This window comes from Hippoglossus hippoglossus, chromosome 12, assembly GCF_009819705.1.
Source record: "Hippoglossus hippoglossus isolate fHipHip1 chromosome 12, fHipHip1.pri, whole genome shotgun sequence".
Classification (NCBI taxonomy): domain Eukaryota; kingdom Metazoa; phylum Chordata; class Actinopteri; order Pleuronectiformes; family Pleuronectidae; genus Hippoglossus; species Hippoglossus hippoglossus.
The window spans coordinates 20,715,229-20,737,279 of NC_047162.1; the positions used below are offsets into that span (position 1 = coordinate 20,715,229).

The window sequence follows — 22,051 nt, forward strand, 5'->3', positions numbered from 1 at the left end:
CCGTTCTGAGGAGCCGCAGCTTAAACAAGATGAAGATCAGCAGAGAGGTCAGGGGACATTGACACTGTGGTGACCCTCTCCAATCCAGAGACAGAATTAATCCCAGTAATGGTTCCTGTGTTGGAGCACTTCCTGTCGGGACCTGAATTAGAGACCTTCATATTGATCCACCTCCAGTGTCTCTGTGTGCAGACGACACAAAGTGACAAAGGGAAGAAATACACAATACCATGAATGGAAAAGAACATTTCACATCGAAATTATCCATCAATAGATCAATCATTAAACACAGAACCTTTTACTGCAGTTAAATAAATGAAATACGAGACTTTGTGAATATGGGCTTTACAAATGAAATTTGTATAATTGATAAATATTTAATTGCACTTGGATAAAAGCAAATTATTAAATTAATACAGAAAATATAACATTATATAACACAAAATGGTTCTATTTATACATCTTATTCATGTATGTGTTTATTTAGCCACATAGTGACATCATCATGATGTCATTTATACCATCTGATGACATAGGATTGGTTAATACACAAACTGTAGATTGTGTCTCTAATCTTATTGGTTAAAAATGTATGTATTACTACACTGTAAGTTAACATGTTCACACACACAGACACACACACACACTGACACAGTCTCATGATGCTGTGTACATGTACACAATGACTCAGCAGGAAATACCTCTACCAGTGGGTTCAGTGACGTCACCTCAGTTACTCACTTCGTTCATTATAAGACAGACGGACGAGTGAGACGCAGACAAACCAAACCACAATGATTCCAACATCAAACGTTGTTCTGGACTTATATGGTTTTATTTTCCCTTTGTCGATCCCTTCCATTGATAACACACAACACACGGAACACAGGCATCATGTAAACATGTCAATCAACGCTGATAATAACAATTAAAAAGCTAGTGCCACAAGTTTCTTTAAAAAAACCAAGAGCTGACACGTCCGTCCTGCACACGCACAAACATTGTTAGTAACCCAATTCCCTGGTGACGCAACTCCACACGATGGTAAAATCCCAAGTAACTCATTTAAACCTGCAGTGATTGTGAAACACAGATTTCATCACATTTCAAACTCGTAAACTTGTTTCCAACCGTTTGAATATCTCCAGAGACGTGATCGCTCACGTCTGTGCTGATGATTCTCTGCATTCGTCCTTAACGGTGATGAGCTGTCACATTTTTATTGTAAAACGTATCAACAACAGCATCTTTAAAATCAGTGTCGTGGAATCAAAGCTCTTCTCAGATGTAGTTTGACTCCGGTTAAAAAAACAGGTTTTATTACGACAGTTTAAAAGAAACTCCCCCGGTCGTGTTTTCACTCTCAACACGTCCCGTTCCTGATGTGATAAGGAAAGCAGCGTTTGTTTCCACACAGCGTGTCAGCGTGTGGTCGGCAGCCTGGGATCAGTTCAGGGATAATCAGCCGCAACATAACGGAAATTATCTCTGAGGAAGATTAGCTCATAGAAAAACCAGCAGCTAAACAGCATGAAGAAGATAAAAAGATAACTTGATCAAACCGAGACACTGGAGTCCTGTTTCCCTCTGATACAGAAACGGGCTTCAGTTAGAGTGTGAGATATTCAGTCTTTAACCACAGCCACAGACTCTGATTGGCCGGAGGCAGCTGTGACCTCCCAACGCTCCGAGCGACACAAACACGTAAATCCAGAGATTCCTCCGTCACGTCTGTGACTCGCTCACAGCGTCTGCTACATGAAGAACTGAGCCACTAGGTTGGCCAAGCCCAGCAGGATCAGGAAGCTGTGGAACAGGGCGGACGGCCAGCGGAGCGCCCCCTGTCGCTTCAGAGAGATCATGTGGACCAGCGCAGGGAAGACGAACACCAGAGCCAGGCCGCATGTAGCTCCAGAAAACCTGCAGGGGGAGACAGAGAGTTGACATCAGTACCGAGATGAAGCCTGCAGACAAAAGGTGAAATGTAAAGTCTGTAATGAAAACCAGAATAAACTCCAACATCCGTCACATGAAACAAGCACGTTGTGTTTTCAGCAGAAGCTCGACAGAAGAAGACGGAACACAGAAAAGTCCTCGAGCTGATTTTAAGGTGTTTAAAGGTGATGAAATCATCAGCTGGAATTGAACCTGTGTGTAAAATGAGTCAAATTCCGTTCATCTTCATGTTGATGATTAAATCAGTTTTATGACTGTAAAATGTTTTCATGCTCCAATGTTCAGAATCTCTTTCTTCAGACTGTCCATCGCTGCAGCTCCTCTCTTCAGCCTCTGTCTCAAACTGTTCTACATCCTGTCTCTTTAAGACCCTCCTCCTGATGAAGCCCTGCTCTGATTGGTCAGCCTCTGCTCTCACTTCACCTGGGTCACGTTTCGTTTCCAGGTCGAACACGTTAAGACTAAATATCTCACACTCTAACTGACATGGTGATGTCCCTCGTTAGGGAGCGTCTGCTAACGAGGGACATGGTGATGTCCCTCGTTAGGGAGCGTCTGCTAACGAGGGACACGGTGATGTCCCTCGTTAGGGAGTGTCTGCTAACAAGGGACACGGTGATGTCCCTCATTAGGGAGTGTCTGCTAACAAGGGACACGGTGATGTCCCTCATTAGGGAGTGTCTGCTAACGAGGGACATGGTGATGTCCCTCGTTAGGGAGCGTCTGCTAACAAGGGACACAGTGATGTCCTGAGGTCCGGTCCAATGACGGAGCAGCTCCCTTTAACTTTGGTCTTTTAACACATTAGGAGAAAGACCTTTTCAGGAAATGTGGCTGTTAACCAGAGTGGAATAAAAGACACTATCAAGTTGCATCATGGGAATTGTAGGATGTTAAAAAGTTTGAGAGCAGCAGTTCTCCAGGTTTCCTGAACGGTACAAACACACCATCACATAAACAAACACCTCACTGGCTTCGTTCTGTCTGAGCAGGAAATGATCGTTTCTTAAACATGTGGAAACAGTTAGAAACTCACCGGATGATGGATCCGATGTTGGGATAGAACTTGGCCATGAGGACACCAGCTCCAACGATTAAGATGTTCAGAGACAGAACGTGGAAGAAACTAAAGAGAGACAAAGAGAAAACAGGTTAATACATATCAGGTATTTATATTTATTCAGATATGAGTTATTTATGCTTTTAAAAGTCCAGTAGAAATAAATCTTTACTGATTTACAGAATTATTCACATTGAAACACAAATGAAAAACACCTTTTCACCATGACAACGATCGGAATTACATGAGTAATATTTGACCATCATTTAATATTCCTGTAATCTTGTTACCTGGGGTAATGATTCCCAAAGATCTGACCCATCATCTGGACCCGCACCAGGTATCCCAGCAGGGGGTAGACCGTGATCATCTGGAAGAGCAGGAAGCTCCGAGCCACGAACACCATGACGTCGCTGCTGGGGTAGTTATCCAAGAAGTTCTGCAGGAGGAGGTTTATTCCACACGTTTGAATCCGTCTCTGGTTTTTATGATCAATCTTCACATAGTTGTTTTTCTCTCAATAAACTGAATATAAACAGTATAATATATAATCTTTTTAAATGTGACCTGCACCCTGATCTGTGGAGTCCAGCTCCACTACTATTAATTAATACTCATGTCATAATGGAAGTGAGAAATAAAGCTGAATGATGTTGATCATCTTTGTACATTTGGTAATTAGCAGTTAACAAAGTGTGATGGAGTCATTGGTCGTGTACGTGCGCTGGTGGACAGAGAGAAGACAGACGGGTGGACTTACTGCCTCGATGCAGTCTTTGGAGAGAGGAGGTGAAGGAAAGGAAGCAAAGATCAACACCCCCACGTAGAGGTAGGTGAGCCCGACCAGGAGGTACGCCACAGACAGGTCCCGCACCTGGAAACACAAAAACACATTCCAATCCAAAGACGTCATGAAGGGAGGAGCTTCGTGTGAAGAGCCAGACAAATACCAGCGAAATGAAAACAAGTATTAAAATCTGTTGAAATGAATTAGGTCTGCTGCCATGTTACTCTGTAAGTTACTATAAACATGTCAATTACAGGGTTATTTTGGACTTCATTGATGTATTAGTGAACTTCCCTTACAGTTACAACCTCCTGCCAGTAGGAGGTGGTGCAGCCCCCTCAGCACCCAGTCTATGTTACTGAGACTGAGGAAGTGACCGAGGTCAGGGACACAATGTGTTATATGTTTATAGTGTGTGTGTGTGTGTGTGTGTGTGTGTGTGTGTGTGTGTGTGTGTGTGTGTGTGTGTGTGTGTGATCCTCACGTTGTTCTCCTGGTGCTTGTTGCTCTTCATTAATGTGATGACACAGTTGTGAATGAAAAAGGCCAAAGTGAGGACGCCACTGAGCTGAGGAAACAACAACCTGAACTCTGCAAGACAATCACAGAAACATCACACACACAGTATATATACACACAGTATGTTCATACACACACACACACACACACACACACACACACACACACACACACACACACACACACACACACACACACACACACACACACACACACACACACACACACACACACACACACACAGTATGTTCAGTATATAATGTTCACACAGGTGGAAACGTTAGAACCTGCAGGTTTACCTGGAACGTAGAACTCGCTGGTGTCAAACCAGTGGAAGTTCAGGTGGAACCCAAGGCGTGAAGTCTTAATGGTGACCAACACGATCAGGTAGACGACTGATATGGTGCCTGGACAGAACAATGTGACAGGTGGAGCACACGCTACGATTAGAAATGATTTATTCTATATGATGTAACAGTTACTGATCAACAGCGCCCCCTGCAGCCACACATGATTAACTCTGTCTCTGTGTCTGATGAAGTGTCTCAATGTGTTGACTCTGACTGTCTCCCCACTGGACATTACCCATGATCCTCTGCTTCCTGAACCTGAAGAGCTGCTGCTGGAACAAATTCTTCATATTTGAAAGTTTCCTGCTGAATATTGGAGATAAACTCTGGATGAAGGGATGCTGAGGGCCGTGACCCTGTGCTATATATTATTTATTTGTTTTAATTGATTAATTTGCTTTATATAGAAATATGATAACGTATCAATCCAAAGCTTCAGACGTTTAGTGGATTGAAGCATGAAACCCTCTGACAGTCGTCACAGTGGTAGAAGGAAGTGAAGAAGGGTCTCGTCTCCTGACCGATCCCAACTCTTACCCAGGAAGGTGAACCTTGCGAAGAAGGAGGCTGAGCGGAAGCAGAGCAGCGGCAGCAGCAGGACGATGAGGTAGAGGGGGACGGTGTTGGTTTTGCTCCACCAGTGTCCAAAGACGTCAGACGTGTCATTTCCACTGACGCTGAGGTAAAGCGAGCTGACGGTGTCGTTCCCTCCGGGGTCGGTGTTTGGGAATGGACAGACGACTAGAAGCAAATTAACAAAGCGTTACCATCTGATCAGGGATTTCTTTACCTGGTTAAGATTTGGAAAACAAACATGTTTACCCACATACAATTAAAACCAGAAATACAGCACTTGGTGGTTGTCTGTCTCCACCAATCAGTTTCAGTCTATTCATATAAGGTCACTGTGACCTTTGACCTCTGAAATCTAATAATTTCCTCTTTGAGTCCAAGTGAGAAATTCCCTAAAGTCTGAAAGGATTCTCTCGAGGCGTTATTAAGATCACACGTTCACAACTACAACAAAGCTGGAGCTGAAGGCTTCTCACCTCTCTCTGAGCCGTTGGTTCCAAACTCGGAATCTGTCGTGTTGACATTGTGAGCGGAATCTGTGGACAGGACAAATATCAGATCCACAACTCGTCTTCATCACAGCTGCTAATATCTAATATCTGTATCATTTAGAAAGAACTACAACACACAGACATTACAAACTCTACATGAGCATAAAATATCTCTCTTAAGAAATAGAACTCACTAAGAATCAATGTTAACATAATTAAATGTTACTCAACATATTTCAGACACAGTATGTACACGAATCCAGATTCTCTCCTCAAGTACCAGCTCAGATCGCTGTGTTCAAAAGAACTCAAGTAAAAGAATAAAAGAACAGAATGGAGCGAGTAAGTAATAAATACTAAGTAGAGAAAAATGTACTTAAAGGTTCAGTGTAAAATAATCCTGTTGATGTTTTCACGACTGTGTTTCATCGAAAATGTACTAATTGTTGTTTTCTTTACCTTTCTTTCAATACTTTATATTTACATACTTTATATTTACATTCTTTATATTTACACTCCATATTTAAATATAAAGTATTTCCGACTGTCACCTACTGTAGATAAACTGTCCCGTGTTGTACAGGAAGTTGGACATGAGGACCCAGTAAACCACCATGGCTCCGATGAGCGACACCATGGAGAAAACCAAGCTGGACCATTGTCCGAACTTTCCAAAGTAGTAATGACAGACGTCGGGGAATTCCCAGTCGGCCGTGTCTATGTAGGCTGAAGAGAACAGAGCAGTGAACATCGGATTCCTCCGGACGTATGGAACTTTACGTTGTTTCATCCAGTGAGTTAAAACTGTCGTGTGACCCACCGCTGCCTCCTAGAGGCTGGAGCCAGTATTAAACATATAAAACAGAGAAAAAGTGGAAAAACTTCTCGTAAATGTGGTTATTACACAAGTATAGAAAGTTTGTTACATGCTCAATGGTTCAAAATAAAAGATTTATATATGTATCAGCTAAATCTGCAGCGCAGGTATCCTGCTGATCACCAAGTGCAGTTTCTCATTTCAAGAATTTTCAAAAAATTATGATAAATCTTGAAAAAGGAAAATGAAAAAGAAAATTACACTTAATTCGATCATATTTATAACAACAAGCTGTTTATTCATAGGGGACAAAATTTGAAAAGATAATTCCAGTTCATTACTTTTAAAACAAGTGGTAGAAAATAATAAATAACTCGTTGTACACCACGTGCGGCTGAACTTACGTATTGACTTCGGTGACTTGAGGACGATGTAACAACAGTAGAGCATCAGCAGACCTAGAAAGATGAGGATGAGGATCCCGAGCGTGAAGCCGGCCTGAGGGACCAAGAGTTTTAGTCAATGAAGCAACTTTAATGAGCAAATCTGCATCTGAAGAAGAACTGAGGTGAACAACAATGGTTTCACACGCAGCTCATCTTTGAACAAAGGACGCGAGTAATTCTGAATAAAGCACATCACCTGTTTTATGCCCCAAGGAATGCTGAGTATCGACGTTCCCATCATCGTGTTCCATATCGCAAAACTGTGCAGAGAGAAATTCAAGGTGAAATCCAACAGTCAGAGTCACGGACTTCAGAGTGACGCTGGACTCACATGGTGATGATGCTGGGGTTTTTAGAGGAGTAGTCGCTGGACGTCACCTTGAACGCCGTCCCCAGGGGGCTGTAGACGTAGATCTCCTCCGCTCGGGGGATCACATGGTTCGGAGGACTCTGCAGGACAAGAGAAACTAAACAGGAAGTCCTCACAGCTACAGGCACATAACTGATAAGACAGGCTGTAACACAGATGGACGACAAGACTGCTTCACTACAGTAAAGCCAAATCACCTCCATCGCCCCCTGGTGGCTGGGTTATAAACCCCTCCTCCTCCATGTTAGCAGATAGGACATGGGCCGAGTTCTACACAGACTCTGAACTTCTGTAGCGTAACAACTCAAACAAACATCAACTTTTAAGCAGTGATGACTTTAACATCTCACTTGACCACAGCCAGTGAGCTTCCTCATTTCATTGTCAACAGCCGGAGTCGCTCACTTCCTTTGTCATCGTGTCTCCATTGTGTGACTTTCACGTTTTCTGTAAATGTGCTTGTGTGAGACGTCGTCTTTGACACGAGATAATTTGGCTTCATTTCTGAAAGGTTAGAGGAGGTGGAGATGCGTCGTCCATCTTTGTTCGATGTCTTTGGTTGTGGCTGATGGTGCATGTTCACATCGTAGTCGCACAAGATTTAACAAAGACGAGAAATAATCTATTGAGATCAAAGTGGAGTCGACGGAACCGGAGCTCAGGACAAAGACGTTTCACACACGTGATGTTTTATCTTGTGCATGAAGAAAAATACGGAAATACTAGAATTACTGCAACAAACTGGAGCAATATAATCAACATATTCCAGCACAGAATCCTACACGTTGTGGGTCAAGGTTCTGCGTCTACGACGAGGCAGTGACGTACCAGCAGCCTATCAGACGAGGCCGTCAGTCGGCTGTAATAATGAACTCTGCTGTTGAGGATGGCAGCTTCAGCAGAGACTCTCTCCTGAGGGTCCTCGCCCACGATGTTCCGGGGCTCTACGTGGAACGGCCTCAAAGAAACAGAAACAGACATCACCTCAATATACAACATATCTATCAAAATTCAGATATTTTATACATTTCATTTATACTTAGATTCTTCAGTTTGACGCCACAGAGAATAAACACGTTTTGTTTTGAGCCATGGACATGAAACGAGTTCAGACACGTGTGTGCGACTAGAAAGCTCGTCGCTCACTGTGAAATACCAAACTGGATGAAAAGTCACACATCGCTAATTCAGTTAGGGGATGCTAGGGTGGTGCCACACACACACACACACACACACACACACACACACACACACAGTCACATGCTCTCACACACACAGTCACACACACACACACACACACACACAGTCACACACGTGTTAATGTTTGCTTCTCAAGCGAGTTCCAGGAAGTCGTGGTCCAGATGAGCTCAGCTGACCTTTGACCCAAGGCTACTGTACTGCTCTGTTTGTCACACACACACACACACACACACACACACACACACACACACACACACACACACACACACACTTTCTAAATCAAACTCTATTTTAGTGAACAGCTCAGCTTGAGGTCGTCACTAGAACCAATCAGAGAGAAGCTGACATCAACATCCTGAACATGATGGAGGTGTGTGACTGTGTTAACGTCTTTATCTGAGCGGCCAGTGGCTGCACGCGACCCTTCCCTGTTATCTGGTGAGCAGGTCACGTGCAGCACAGAGCTGCAGCGTATTGATTGGTGTCGTGTTGCAGGGTTTTTACCTTTTGGCCTTGAAGTCCAGAGAGTCTGTGGAGCCTCTGTGTGAGTAGCTCTCTCCTGTTTGACCCGAGCTCAGCAGCGGCCGGCTGTCGTCCTCCATGTCTGTGACTTCCAGCCGCTCCGCTGTCATCACCTGACTGGGAGGAAACGGGTCATAAAGTCTAATCAGAGTCCGTCACACTGATCTGTGTGTTACAGCTGTTCACTGAGATCCTTCCTGACACTGATACTTCCTGTGTGATACTTCCTGTGTGATACTTCCTGTGGGATACTTCCTGTGAAAACCAACCTGGAGACTTAAAAACTGGGAATAGTGTATATTGTGCTTCTGATGGTTACTCCCACTTCTCCAGAGAATCTTACAGGACGATGACATGGAGATTTGAGTCAACACAAATTAATGTAGAAAAAAGGAGAATTTAAGATCAATATATTCAAAAAGCATTTATTTTAACTTCTTTCTTCCAGTAGGATTTGATTTGACGGGACGAAATGTCTCTGACTGTCTCTGAATGTCTCTGACTGTCTCTGAATGTCTCTGAATGTCTCTTATGGTCTCTTATGGTCTCTGAATGTCTCTTATGGTCTCTGAATGTCTCTGAATGTCTCTTATGGTCTCTGAATGTCTCTTATGGTCTCTGAATGTCTCTTATGGTCTCTGAATGTCTCTGAATGTCTCTTATGGTCTCTGAATGTCTCTGAATGTCTGCTGCTGTTCTGATCCGTCCTGAAAGATCCCATCACATGTGGACAGCTGAGTTCACAGCTGCTATTAGAATGTGTCCTGAACGAGTCTCTTGGAGTTGTGATCACATGTTACAGTTTGAACACTGATCAACCCACAAGGACCCAGCTGCTGCTCTGACTCGAACTGGGATTGTTAATTGGAGGTTTACACCCCGAACTCCCTGATGGGACTACATATCCCATCAGGCCTTGGGAGCAACTCAGGATCCCCCAGAAAGCACTGGAGCGTGTGTGGAGACGTCTGGGACACCCTGCTGTGAGGGGCCGTTACCTCCAGACAAGAAGACAATGGATAAAGACTGAAATGATCGGACTCAGTGGGATCCTGTCACCATGATGTCACCACCATGTCACTATGATGTCACCATGATGTCACCACCATGACACTATGATGTCACCACCATGACACTATGATGTCACTATGATGTCACTATGATGTCACCATGATGTCACCACCATGACACCAGGATGTCACCATGATGTCACCACCATGATGTCACTATGATGTCACTATGATGTCACCACCATGACACTATGATGTCACTATGATGTCACTATGATGTCACCATGATGTCACCACCATGACACCAGGATGTCACCATGATGTCACCACCATGACACCACCATGATGTCACTATGATGTCACCACCATGATGTCACTATGATGTCACCACCATGTTACCACCACGTCACCAGGATGTCACCATGATGACACCACCATGACGTCACTATGATGTCTCCACCATGATGTCACTATGATGTCATCACCATGACGTCACTATGATGTCTCCACCATGATGTCACTATGATGTCACCACCATGACGTCACTATGATGTCACCACCATGATGTCACCACCATGTCTCTTTCTGTGTAACTCCATGTTTTCATCCTAAAACGTTGTTTTCCTTTAGTTACAGTTTTCATTTGCCGTCTGTCACCAACACACATTCTCTCCTGTGGAGGATCTGCTGTGTTCTCACATCCAGTGACCAGGCGTGACCTCAGTGTGGTCACTGCTGGTGACATCACACAGGTGACATCACACAGGTGACATCACAAAGGTGACATCACCAACACTCTGTTCACAAACCAGGAAGAAAAACAAGTTTATGTAACTTCATGAAAACTTCAAAACTAATGAGTCAGTTCAACACAAACAGCTGAGTCTGCACACACACACACACACACACACACACACGCACAGAGAGAGACAGAGACAGACACACGCAAAGACACACACACACACACACACACACACACACACACAGAGAGACAGAGACAAACATAGACACAGAGAGAGACGGAGACAGACACACGCAAAGACACACACACGGACACACAGACAGACAAACACAGTAACACACAAACAGACACACACTAACCGTTCAGTTACTGCAGGTCCTCAGGTCATCTCAGGGTCCGTGGATTCTTAACCATACGTCAACACGCACGAAAGATTCAACACGCACGAAAGATTCAACAGTCTCCGGTCTCAGTCGGTGAGGACACGGAAATACACGAGCGGATCCGTGGAGAGAGGAAGAGAGGAAGTGAGGAAGTGGAGGAAGTGAAGAGACGTTGATCCACCCGATTCCGTGTGTTTGTGTTTATGTGTGAAGAACCCGAGAAGAAGAACAAAACACACACACACACACACACACACACACACACACACACACACACACACACACACACGCACACACACTCTGTTCCGCTGCATTACCGCCCCCTCCTGAGCTGGAATGAGTGTTTCAGGTGATGTGTGTGTAAACACTTCCCTAATATCTTTAAATCAATATTATATTATATTATATTATATTATATTACAAATATATTTCAATAAGAAGGACTTAATAATAATTTATACTTATACTTACATTATTAAATTCTCATATAACTATATGAGAATTGAATAAATAAACAAATGAAGAGTTTGTTGAGAGTCAGCTCAAAGCCCATTGGTCCCTCATCCAAAGACTTTACCAAACATTACTCAAAGGGTCTTTGTCTGGGACTATTTTCAGTCGCGGATTAATACATATTTGGTGCTAAAATGAGTAAAGATGGACGACATGACAGCTCCCAGGTGAAGTCCAAACATCTGGACGTCCCCCTAGTGGCTGGCTGCATTCAAGGTCAAAGGTCAAAGGTCACCGGGCTCCAAGATGACAGCGCTCGTACCCGAGATAATTAGGCTGCATGTCTGGATAGTGGGAGGAAGTGGAGACGCCATCTTGGTTTAGGGTCTGTGGAAACTCAATATAACACGACACTGGCTGAAGTCTCTCCAACAGAAAACAAATGAAAGCAGCGATAATACTGTAAAACATTTAATGAAAAACATAAAAAGAAAGATGAGCAGTACAACCAATAAACATACAGTATTTTCTTTTTCCAAACTCTTTTCCAGCAACAATCAGCACAAGTTTCCAAACTCAAACAACTCGGACCTTTCAAAGACTACATTGATTTTTGCTCTTTGCTACATGAGAAATTATTCCAACACATAAACATCTGAAGAATCAAGAGTACAAAACCATGTCAGTAGATTGTCTATAGATCTTTTCGACCTTTGACACAAAGGCAGTGTAACTGTAAATAAACATGACCTTTTTCTTTTCTTCTAAATTGAAACTGCTGCTGCAGTTTGAGGATCTTTGTCGTTTGCCTTCAGGACCAGATTCTCGATCGTAGTAGCTCGGCGCCACAATCAGGGTCAGACTGATATTTACAGTTAGACTTCACCATGTGCGACCCGGTCGGGGACCTGCCACCTAATATGCATTCCACTTCTAGTCTTCAGGTAGAATTCCCAGCTAACAGCCCCAGTGTGTCCCAGTGATGTAGCTCCGAAGAATCAGGGAGGAACGTCGCTTCAACTTTCTTTGCGTGAGTTAAAATGCCACTTCCCGACACATCGTCACCGGAGGAGGAGAATCAGTGAAAGTTGCTCCTCAGATGTCTGGAAACCAGACGTGGTTTCATGCTAACTCGAAGGGCAGTGGCAGTTTAACGAATAGAAAGTAGGAATTTCCACATTTCCGACATCTTTGGGAAGCAGCGCTATTTGAGCTGTCGGACATTGATTTTCTCTTTTTTCTACTCTTGGCAGTTCCTCTTTGCATGCATTCAGCTGGGGTCCATAGAAGCACCTTTATATAATGTAACATAGCACCATTTTTTCATATAGTTTTCCTATTGTACTGGGACCCAACCATTGGCATGCATACACTCTAAAAACTGTTTTCTTGGTTACCATTTCTAGACGTAGCTTTGTTTCAATGTTACAAGGCAAGTAATGAATATTCATACAGTACTTTACATGTAGAAGATGAACTAATACAGTACACATTGAAGAAAGTGCTAGAGTACAAAACCTCCTTTGTTTTTTAAGTCTTACTCTACAGGACTATAGGACACACCAATGTAATACATTACATTTATCTAAATATACACCTGTTCACATTATTCACTTCAGTTCATTTTTAAATGATTTGCCAAACACACACGTCTTTACATTTCCCACCACAGGAGTCTGAAGCTCAACAGAAGGCAAAAGAAAACAGCCAACCAGAATATCTTCTTCAGTATGTTCACATTCACGTCACTCGACCAAGCACAGACACGTACACTGTGTGAGCCCCGCCCCTTTGCTCCCAACGCTCACTCCTGCAACACGACCACTTTCATCCGACATGCGATCAAGCAACGATCCTGCAAGAACCGCTTTTCTCTTTTTTCTTTTCAGTCTTTTGTTTCTGCTAAAATAAAGCACATGAATCAAAATCAGCACAACTGTCCCTTCCAGTCAGAGTGAAGGTGCTTTAAGGCTCAGGGTTGGAAACATTAGATGTTTGTTAACAGTTGTTCATCAAAGTCCAACATCCTGTGGCCCTCCTCCTGCAGCTTCCTATTGGCTGTGCAGGCACAAGCTCTCATGACACCAACGGAAGTGAATCAGAAGTTTGAACGAACTGTGTCACTTTACTGGAACCACACGAAACCACTCAAACACCGAGGGACAAGGACGAGCAGCTGTGGTCCCACTATGGCCGAAGACACGGTCCTTGTTGTGCTTCATGCTCCGGAGCATTAAACTGATGATGTGTTCAGAAACTAGAGTGAAGGAAAAACCCTTTAATCCATGAATGAGCTTTCTCTCCACAGCTTGGAGCTGCGCGTCACCGTGGAGATGCAGGTCAAAGGTCAGATCAAGTGTCCACACACACAAAGACAAAATGATCTTGAATTAAAGTTAAATAACCGTAATTGACGATCTTTTCATTTTTATTATTTCCATCTGATAAAATACATTAATAATAATAATAGGAAACCAAATTGTAAGTGAACATTTATTTAACATTAAGTATTGTTCACTTGAACACAGAAATATTGGAAAATAAAAATTGTAGTTTGTATTTGCTGTAATAGATCAGTATTCTATTTGTTATTTTAGTTCTTATATGTTTTACATTTATTTTTAAATTTCCCCACAAGTAATTAAAAGACTGAATTAAAACCATTTCAAACTATTGAATTAAATGTTTGTGGCTCCGACCTCAGCTGCTGCTCTCCATCAGCGACGAGTGATTCACTCTTTTAATTCCCCTTAAATTATCCATGTGTCACATTTGATTTGGTTTCCATTCATGATGTTCAACATACATTTAATCAGTATGTTTATTTCAGGGATCTATTTACCGAGAAGGTAACAGTGTAAATTTGGCATCATAAGGAGAATGGAGAAGGTTTGGAGATAAAACTAAAAGTGAGCAGATACGTCGCTGCAGTCGTCCCAGCGACGGGTCATAAAAACATTCAGATGTTTTTATGTGACACAACCTTTGTCTCCTCTTTAAATCTTTGATTCTTCTGATTCCGTCTCTGCAGTTGTGAAAAAACCTTTTTTCTGACAGTTGTGCGTTTGTGGCAGCAGCTGTGGCAAACATACACCTCAACATCATTATGCAAATAAGAGACTAACGTTAATATAAATACTGATATGCGTATACGTATAATACATGAGTTTATATGTATTTGATTCTGGAGGAATTTCTTCTTTTTTTTTCTTATTCTTTTAAAACTGGGTCACTTATTATATAATTATAAATTATAAATATACTTAAAATGTTGTTAAGCTTCATTTAGAATATTTTCAGCTCTGGAGTAAAAACACTGATGTGTCACATGTCACAAATACCAGGTGTGAACTGCAGGACATCAGGACTCAGATCGTTTTCCTCCATCAACCTAAACTCTGTCGCATTCTACTCATGAAAAATATGCGAAATGAGCACAAACGTGAGACAACGTTTAACATTAGCATGTGGACTCTTTCACACCTGCCTCATTCACACTCTGCAGTTCAGTCTGAAGCTGAACATCAGGTGTGAAAGGTTCCTCAGAGCAGAAGAGGAGTTCTGGGTCTGGATCAAACTGAACCTGCTTCTGTTGGTTTGCAGTGAAAACACTTTGTTGGACAGTTTGGACTTTTGGACCAATCACAGGAAGTAGAGACAGAATTAAATTAAGGAAGAAGAAGAAGAAGCTGCAGTCTTCATCTCCGACGATATGTTAGAACCACGAGGACGTTCATTTGCTGCATTTGAACTAGTGTGGAGTACTGTAGTACTGTAGATTACTGTAGTACTGTGGAGTACTGTAGATTACTGTAGTACTGATGTACTGTAGAGTACTGCGCCTGAAGGTGCTGATGCTGCTAGTGATACCACCATGATGTTACCATGGCAACTAAATGAAGCTTCTCCATTCAAACAGAAAGACTACTACCCCCCCCCCCCCTACGTCAGGCGCCGTTTGTCAGACTAAACTCTTTCGTCCCTAAATTACAACGTGAAACCAGAACTCACAGATCAGATGAAACAACGAACCCGTGAAGCTGGTTCACTTTGTTTTTCTCCACAAAGTGAACTCTTCTAATGTTTGTGCTCATTTCACAAAGTTCAGTTTGTGATTATTCAACATGATGTTGCATTAACATGTGAGCGGATGTGAGACGGGTCAGAAAAGGACACTGACCATGACGGGAGTTTGTTGAGAAGAGGATTCTACAAGCAGGGACCCATGATTGTCACTTAACACCAAAGGCATGGTTAGAACTGGTCCCTCTATGCCGACCAATCACAAAGCAGCAAAACAAAAGTGCAGCTTCTTTTTAAAGTGCTTTTTGGAGAAATATTTGGAATTGGATGGACAGAAGACATTTCACCTTTAAAGGAACTCGTTCTCTTTCCAGGAGAAACTGTGTCTCTGTCCTAAGGTCTTGAGGCTTTGCCTCTTCAATGCTGAATCTGATAATCAAATCATTTGCTATATATATGTTCTAATTTTATTTTAGTCATTTGTGCTTTGCATTATACTTCTTGCTGTACTTTATAGAACTTTAGCATTTTATATGAAAATAAAAGTCACTCAGCCTTAACTTCCCTTGACCAGTCAACAAACTCACTAAATTCAACCAATCCTGTGCTTTGTGATCTCACACCAGTCGACTTCCAGATGTTTCAACACGGTCCTCAAACTCATCTCAGCTCCACCAAACGGCTCACCGACGAGACGGAGCCTTCACCGGTGGATAAAAGAGGAAGATGAGGAAGATGAAGAGAAGCCTGTTTCATCAGAGCTTTCTAACCACACACTCATGAGCTCCGAGCTAACAAGCTGACAACATGGAGACCTGCAGATCTGTCCTACATCAAGACCCAGAGACGTCACAGGACAGACACACGTTTCCATAGCAACTCATTTCTTCACACATCACATTTAACTTCTGGTGGCACGTGACTCATTGTGATGTCTCATTTCAAATATTATCTTAAGGTCATGTAGTAAAATATTGTAAGATATATTTCTCAATGTTTCAGGGATCAACAAGAGTTTTAAAGTCGTCACTATAAAACTAGCGTTGTGGTTCTGCAGCTGGACGTGAGGACCAGAGTTTAAAGATCAGCTTCACAAGATGATCGACATGAGAACTTTGACCTCATGCGACAAACAACTTCAAATTCTATAAATGAATCTGAGGAGCAGATTCTTCACAACTGCTTTTGTGTCGACTCGTCATGAGACAGAAACACCCGGGTTCGGCTGGTCTCCAGCGCAAACACAAACAATGACTGTAAATAAAGATGGACGACAAGACAACTCATAAAGTGAAGCCAAAACATCTCCATCGCCCCCTGCTGTCTGGCTGCAGTATAGGTCCATATTGTCAGATGGGACGTGGACAGAACCTGAAAATTAAATACCAAACCAAGGTTTCTGTCATTTTAGGTAGTTGATGCATGGTCAAGTTTTGTTTTCGTGTTTGTTTCATTTAGTTTTTTCAGCTATTAGTTAAAAATGGGCTGAGACGTCATGATTGACAGCTGAGACTGGCTCGTGATTGGTCAGGTGGGTGTAGCAGTGGGACGCGGTGGCTCGAGACGGCAGCGTCTGCATCCAATTTATTTGGGCAGAGATGTGTCGTCCATCTTTAAATACATTCATGGACTGGACGCCTCGTCCACGATGGATCTGGACACGTCAGCTGCCCCCTGGGACATCTGTCCACGCCCCAGGTCGTTGTCTTTGACGACTCGTGCACAGCGACTGCTGCTGCTCGGCCAGAGGAGACGAACTGAACACCGACTGTTTGCTCAGCACAACATGCGTGTAAAGACTTTACTTAAGATTAAGTGTGTAAATCTGAGGCTGTAATTACTGTGTAGTCTAAATAATCCAACTACACAAGAACAATGAGACGTGTGTTTGTGCGACAGCAGCCTCTGTCTTCTCCGCCTGAAACCATCTCTTCCACCATGAGACGTCTTCTCTGCTTCATTCATACAACTTCCTGTTCTGTCCCTTCAGTTCAAGTATAAGCTCCAATATTCAATATTAGTAAGTGAATGTGTCTCGGCTACGGAAACACATTCCTGTGTTCGTGGACTAAGTGCCTGCGTTGGATAGAATGAAAAAGACCTTTCAGCACTTGGATAGGGGTGTGTGTGTGTGTGTGTGTGTGTGTGTGTGTGTGTGTGTGTGTCTGTGTGTGTCTGTGTGTGTGTGTGTCAGCTTGTAGCGAGGCCACATTTGAACCGTTATGACGTCACAGCCACACACATCACAACACCTCCACCAGCTCCTGCATCATCGCCTGTCACACCGAGAAGTGTTGCCAGGCAACATCGTCCCATGTGGGCTGCAGGCGTCACTTAAATCTGCTGGTGTGTTCAAAAGATCAAAGTCCTGCTCGGGGTCCAGGGGTCAGTGGGGGGGGGGGGGGGGGGGGGGGGGGGGGGGGGGGGGGGGGTTAAAGGATTAAAGTGGTTTCACCACATTATGAATAAACAGCTGTGATTTAAGGTCTTTACACATCGAGTCCAAAACTGTCTCACATTTAAAAACAATGTGTCAATCACGTTTACACACCTGGTTGGATTCGAACTTAAATCCTAAATTCAAGTGATTATTATTATTATTATAAGTCTCCTCACATCTTCTAGCAACAATAACTCCTCAATTCATGTGTCTGCTCCTTCATCTGTTAAAGTGCATTAAACAGCACTGAGAGATGAAGATGAAGATGAAGATGAATGATTGGATTCTTGGCAGGTTCAGATTAGTCATTAACCAGCCCTTGGGGGGGGAACCAAACAGTTCAGGTGCTGTAAGGTTGAGGGGACACACACTGTTCATCATGGAGACTATTGAAGGACATGTCTGCAGGGCCCCTGGAGGACATGTCTGCAGGGCCCCTGGAGCACATGTCTGCAGGGCCCCTGGAGCACATGTCTGCAGGGCCCCTGGAGGACATCAAGGGACATGTCTGCAGGGCCCCTGGAGGACATGTCTGCAGGGCCCCTGGAGGACATGTCTGCAGGGCCCCTGGAGCACATGTCTGCAGGGCCCCTGGAGGACATCAAGGGACATGTCTGCAGGGCCCCTGGAGGACATGTCTGCAGGGCCCCTGGAGCACATGTCTGCAGGGCCCCTGGAGGACATCAAGGGACATGTCTGCAGGGCCCCTGGAGGACATGTCTGCAGGGCCCCTGGAGGACATCAAGGGACATGTCTGCAGGGCCCCTGGAGGACATGTCTGCAGGGCCCCTGGAGGACATCAAGGGACATGTCTGCAGGGCCCCTGGAGGACATGTATGCAGGGCCCCTGGAGGACATGTCTGCACGTCCCTGGAGAACATGTCTGCAGGGCCCCTGGAGGACATCAAGGGACATGTCTGCAGGGACATGTGGGGCCCCTGCAGGGGCTCCCAGAGCTCCAGTCCGGGTCAGTCCTCCTGCTCCTCGCTGTCCTGTCTCGTCTCTGTCCTCTTCTCTTTGTGACAAGTGAAAATCCGTCTCATCTCCTCCTCGTAGCGGAGGAAGTTGTCTCCGAACCGGGCCCAGGCCTTCAGCGGGACGGTGATGGTGTTCCGGTACGGCTGCCGGACCTCGCTGATCTTCAGGAACACTCCGAACCTGTTGGACCCCACGTCGAAGTAGAACCTCTTGTTGTCCACGCGGAAGGACGCGGCCTCGGGCAGCTCGGGGCTGTCGTCCTCGTCCTCCTGGGTCCGGGAGCCGGTTCGGCCGCGCTCGTCCCCGTCGTCGTCCCCGTAGTCTTCGATGAGCTGCGACAGGGCGTCCCGGAACTCGATGAGGCCCTGCGCGGGCAGAACGATGGTGTGTTCGATTCCCTGGCCGTAGTAGCCCATGGTGCCGTGGCCCTTGCTCACCGTCTGGCGGATGCGCAGGAAGCGGCCGCGCTGGTTCTCCTTCAGGTCCAGGAAGTACTTCCGGTTGTCGCGCTCGATCAGCTCGCTCTTCAGCACGCGCTGCGCGTGCTCGTCGGACGCGGCGGACCCGGCGGGAGACAGAGGCGCGTGCTCCTGCGCTCTCCTGCGGGGCTCGAGCACGCGGCCCTGTCCGTTGCTGTGCGGCTCGTCGAGCGGCGCGAGCCCGAGGCCCCGCAGCCCGATGCGCGCGTAGTAGTCGATGAAGTCCCCGAGACAGCAGCGCAGCGCCGGGGCCGCGGACATGGACAGAGTCAGCTTGCTCTTCCGGATATTGTCATGGCGGCCTCTCCCGATCCAAACCTCCGCGATCTTCAGGAAGCGGCCGCGCACGCTCTGCTTCACGTCCAGGTAGAAGCGCTTCTTCTGGATGTCCACGCGCTTCGACGCGAGCTCCTGGATGTCGGAGCCCGGGGGCTGCTGCTGCGGGGGGGGGAGCGCCGCTCTGGGAAGAGCCTCCGCCGCCAGCTTGGCTCGGCCTCGATCCATCGCTCTGCAGCAGCCGTCAGCAGCCGTCATGTTCGATTCCTGCAGCAGGACAAAGGCTGTCCGCCATCACACTGTCACACAACACAGACACACACCAGCGTTAATACCACAGGAGCAGCACGCCGCACGCACACAGGAACACGTTAATACGAGAGGACACAGACACAGACACACACACACACACACACACACACACACACACAGTAACACAACAGCACGCGTTAATACAGCTGGAGCAACACACACTCACTGTTACACACTGTAACACATTAATACCGGAGGAGCAGCACACACGCGCACACACACAGTCACACAACTGTAACACATTAATACCAGAGGAGCAGCACACACGCGCACACACAGTCACACAACAGTAACACATTAATACCAGAGGAGCAGCACACGCGCACACACACTGTCACACACACTGACACACTGTCCAGATGCCTGGAATGACCTGAAAATGGCAGCATGTTCGGAGTCATCAGCTGATCCGGTGTCCTGGATGAGAGGGTCACAATCAGATGTTCCGTCCTGTGCACCAACATGGAGCAGCTCAGGTTTACTCAGGTCCCGGTTCACCGAGGAGAAGCAGCCGGGCTGAGGAAGAGGAGGAAGAGGAGGCGGCTCCGGTACTACATGAACCCAGTGAACCCATCCAGCACCCTCCCCCCCCCCCCTCCGTCCTGAGGAAACCTCTCTTAAAGAGACACGAGCTGCACGAAGAGGAGGGAGAGTCTTCCTCTGCAGCTGATCCATCTTCATCTTTATCATCTTCATCAGCGGCTGCTCCATCTTCATCACTTTCATCGTAATCATCACCATCTTCATTTTAATTATCATCTTCATCATCAGCTGCTCCATCTTCATCTGCTCTATCTTCATCTTTATCATTACCATCTTCATCATTAACATCATCTTCCTCAGCAGCTGCTCCATCTGCAGCTGCTCCATCTTCATCACTTTCATCGTAATCATCACCATCTTCATTTTAATTATCATCTTCATCTGCTCTATCTTCGTCTTTATCATCACCATCTTCATCATTAAAATCATCTTCCTCAGCAGCTGCTCCATCTACATCATCATATTTATCACCTTCATCATCATCTTCATCATGAAAGATGATACAAAATACACTTCCTTCCTGAAAACAAACGGATCATCTCATCACAACACATCTTCATATTGTGCTCTTTTTTAAAACATCTGTATATATGATTTTTTATTTAGTCTCTTGTACAATTTTACATTTAGTGTCTTTACACGATATAACAAAACATAATCCTGTCTGTGAAGAGGTCCTAGTTGATCCTGGTGGATCCTGGTTGGTCCTTGTGGATCCCGGTGGATCCTTGTGGGTCCCGGTGGGTCCTTGTGGGTCCTTGTGGGTCCCGGTGGATCCTTGTGGGTCCCGGTTGGTCCTTGTGGATCCCGGAGGGTCCTTGTGGGTCCCGGTGGGTCCTTGTGGGTCCTTGTGGGTCCCGGTGGACCCTTGTGGGTCCTTGTGGATCCCGGTGGGTCCTTGTGGATCCCGGAGGATCCTTGTGGGTCCCGGTGGGTCCCGGTGGATCTTTGTGGGTCCTTGTGGATCCCGGTTGGTCCCGGTGGACCCTTGTGGGTCCCGGTGATGAGACGTTTCACTTCTTCAGTTCTCACTGATGCTGGAGTCGCAGGTGTTTCCCTCGTAGGGTCGTTACCTGAGAGGCTGGACCCACAATGCAGTGCACATGCGTAGTTATGTTTTATTATTATAATAATAATAATAATAATAATAAGTGTGAAGTCTGCAGAGCAGGGATTCAACACATTTGACTGTGAAACGTGCAACCTCCTCTCAACTGCCCCCTGGTGTCTGGCTGCAGCATAGGTCATAAACCCTCCTCCATGTTAGCAGATGGGACATGGACCAAACTACAAAATCTAAGATGTTAAATAAATGTTTGTA

General features: G+C 45.1%; 2 protein-coding genes across 6 annotated transcripts; both read right to left on the reverse strand.

Moving 5' to 3' along the window:
• Window positions 1-53: 53 nt before the first annotated feature.
• purg (purine-rich element binding protein G) lies at window positions 54-20,742 on the reverse strand. 4 transcript variants are annotated; one of them, XM_034601743.1, is made up of 4 exons: window positions 20,561-20,742; window positions 19,048-20,174; window positions 18,390-18,566; window positions 54-64 (listed from the first exon to the last, which is right to left on the reverse strand). In XM_034601743.1, exon 2 carries the CDS (start codon window positions 20,131-20,133, stop codon window positions 19,111-19,113), a length of 1,023 nt encoding a protein of 340 aa, XP_034457634.1. In that variant the 5' UTR covers window positions 20,134-20,174; window positions 20,561-20,742; the 3' UTR covers window positions 54-64; window positions 18,390-18,566; window positions 19,048-19,110. The 4 variants fall into 4 exon arrangements, with proteins under 4 accessions (XP_034457634.1, XP_034457633.1, XP_034457635.1 ...); XM_034601742.1 differs by having other exon boundaries at window positions 18,390-18,540; window positions 19,022-20,174; XM_034601744.1 differs by lacking the exons at window positions 54-64; window positions 18,390-18,566 and adding an exon at window positions 18,863-18,918 and having other exon boundaries at window positions 19,058-20,174.
• Window positions 817-11,430, reverse strand: slc38a9 (solute carrier family 38 member 9). Of its 2 annotated transcripts, none has more exons than XM_034601719.1 (15): window positions 11,203-11,430; window positions 9,074-9,204; window positions 8,198-8,327; window positions 7,331-7,449; window positions 7,196-7,259; window positions 6,958-7,051; window positions 6,292-6,462; window positions 5,722-5,781; window positions 5,210-5,413; window positions 4,622-4,729; window positions 4,288-4,394; window positions 3,777-3,890; window positions 3,307-3,455; window positions 2,993-3,082; window positions 817-1,920 (listed from the first exon to the last, which is right to left on the reverse strand). In XM_034601719.1, the coding sequence occupies exons 2-15, from the start codon at window positions 9,199-9,201 to the stop codon at window positions 1,755-1,757; spliced, it is 1,704 nt and encodes a 567-aa protein (XP_034457610.1). In that variant the 5' UTR covers window positions 9,202-9,204; window positions 11,203-11,430; the 3' UTR covers window positions 817-1,754. The 2 variants fall into 2 exon arrangements, with proteins under 2 accessions (XP_034457610.1, XP_034457609.1); XM_034601718.1 differs by having other exon boundaries at window positions 9,074-9,208.
• Window positions 20,743-22,051: the final 1,309 nt, after the last annotated feature.

Coding starts and splice junctions, on each gene's coding strand:
- purg (XM_034601743.1), bottom strand. CDS start 20,133: ATGACGGCTGCTGACGGCTGCTGCAGAGCGATGGATCGAGGCCGAGCC.
- slc38a9 (XM_034601719.1), bottom strand. CDS start 9,201: ATGACAGCGGAGCGGCTGGAAGTCACAGACATGGAGGACGACAGCCGG. Junction 7,260..7,330: donor AACCCCAGCATCATCACCAT/GTGAGTCCAGCG, acceptor CTCTCTGCACAG/TTTTGCGATATGGAACACGA. Junction 1,921..2,992: donor AACATCGGATCCATCATCCG/GTGAGTTTCTAA, acceptor CTCCCCCTGCAG/GTTTTCTGGAGCTACATGCG.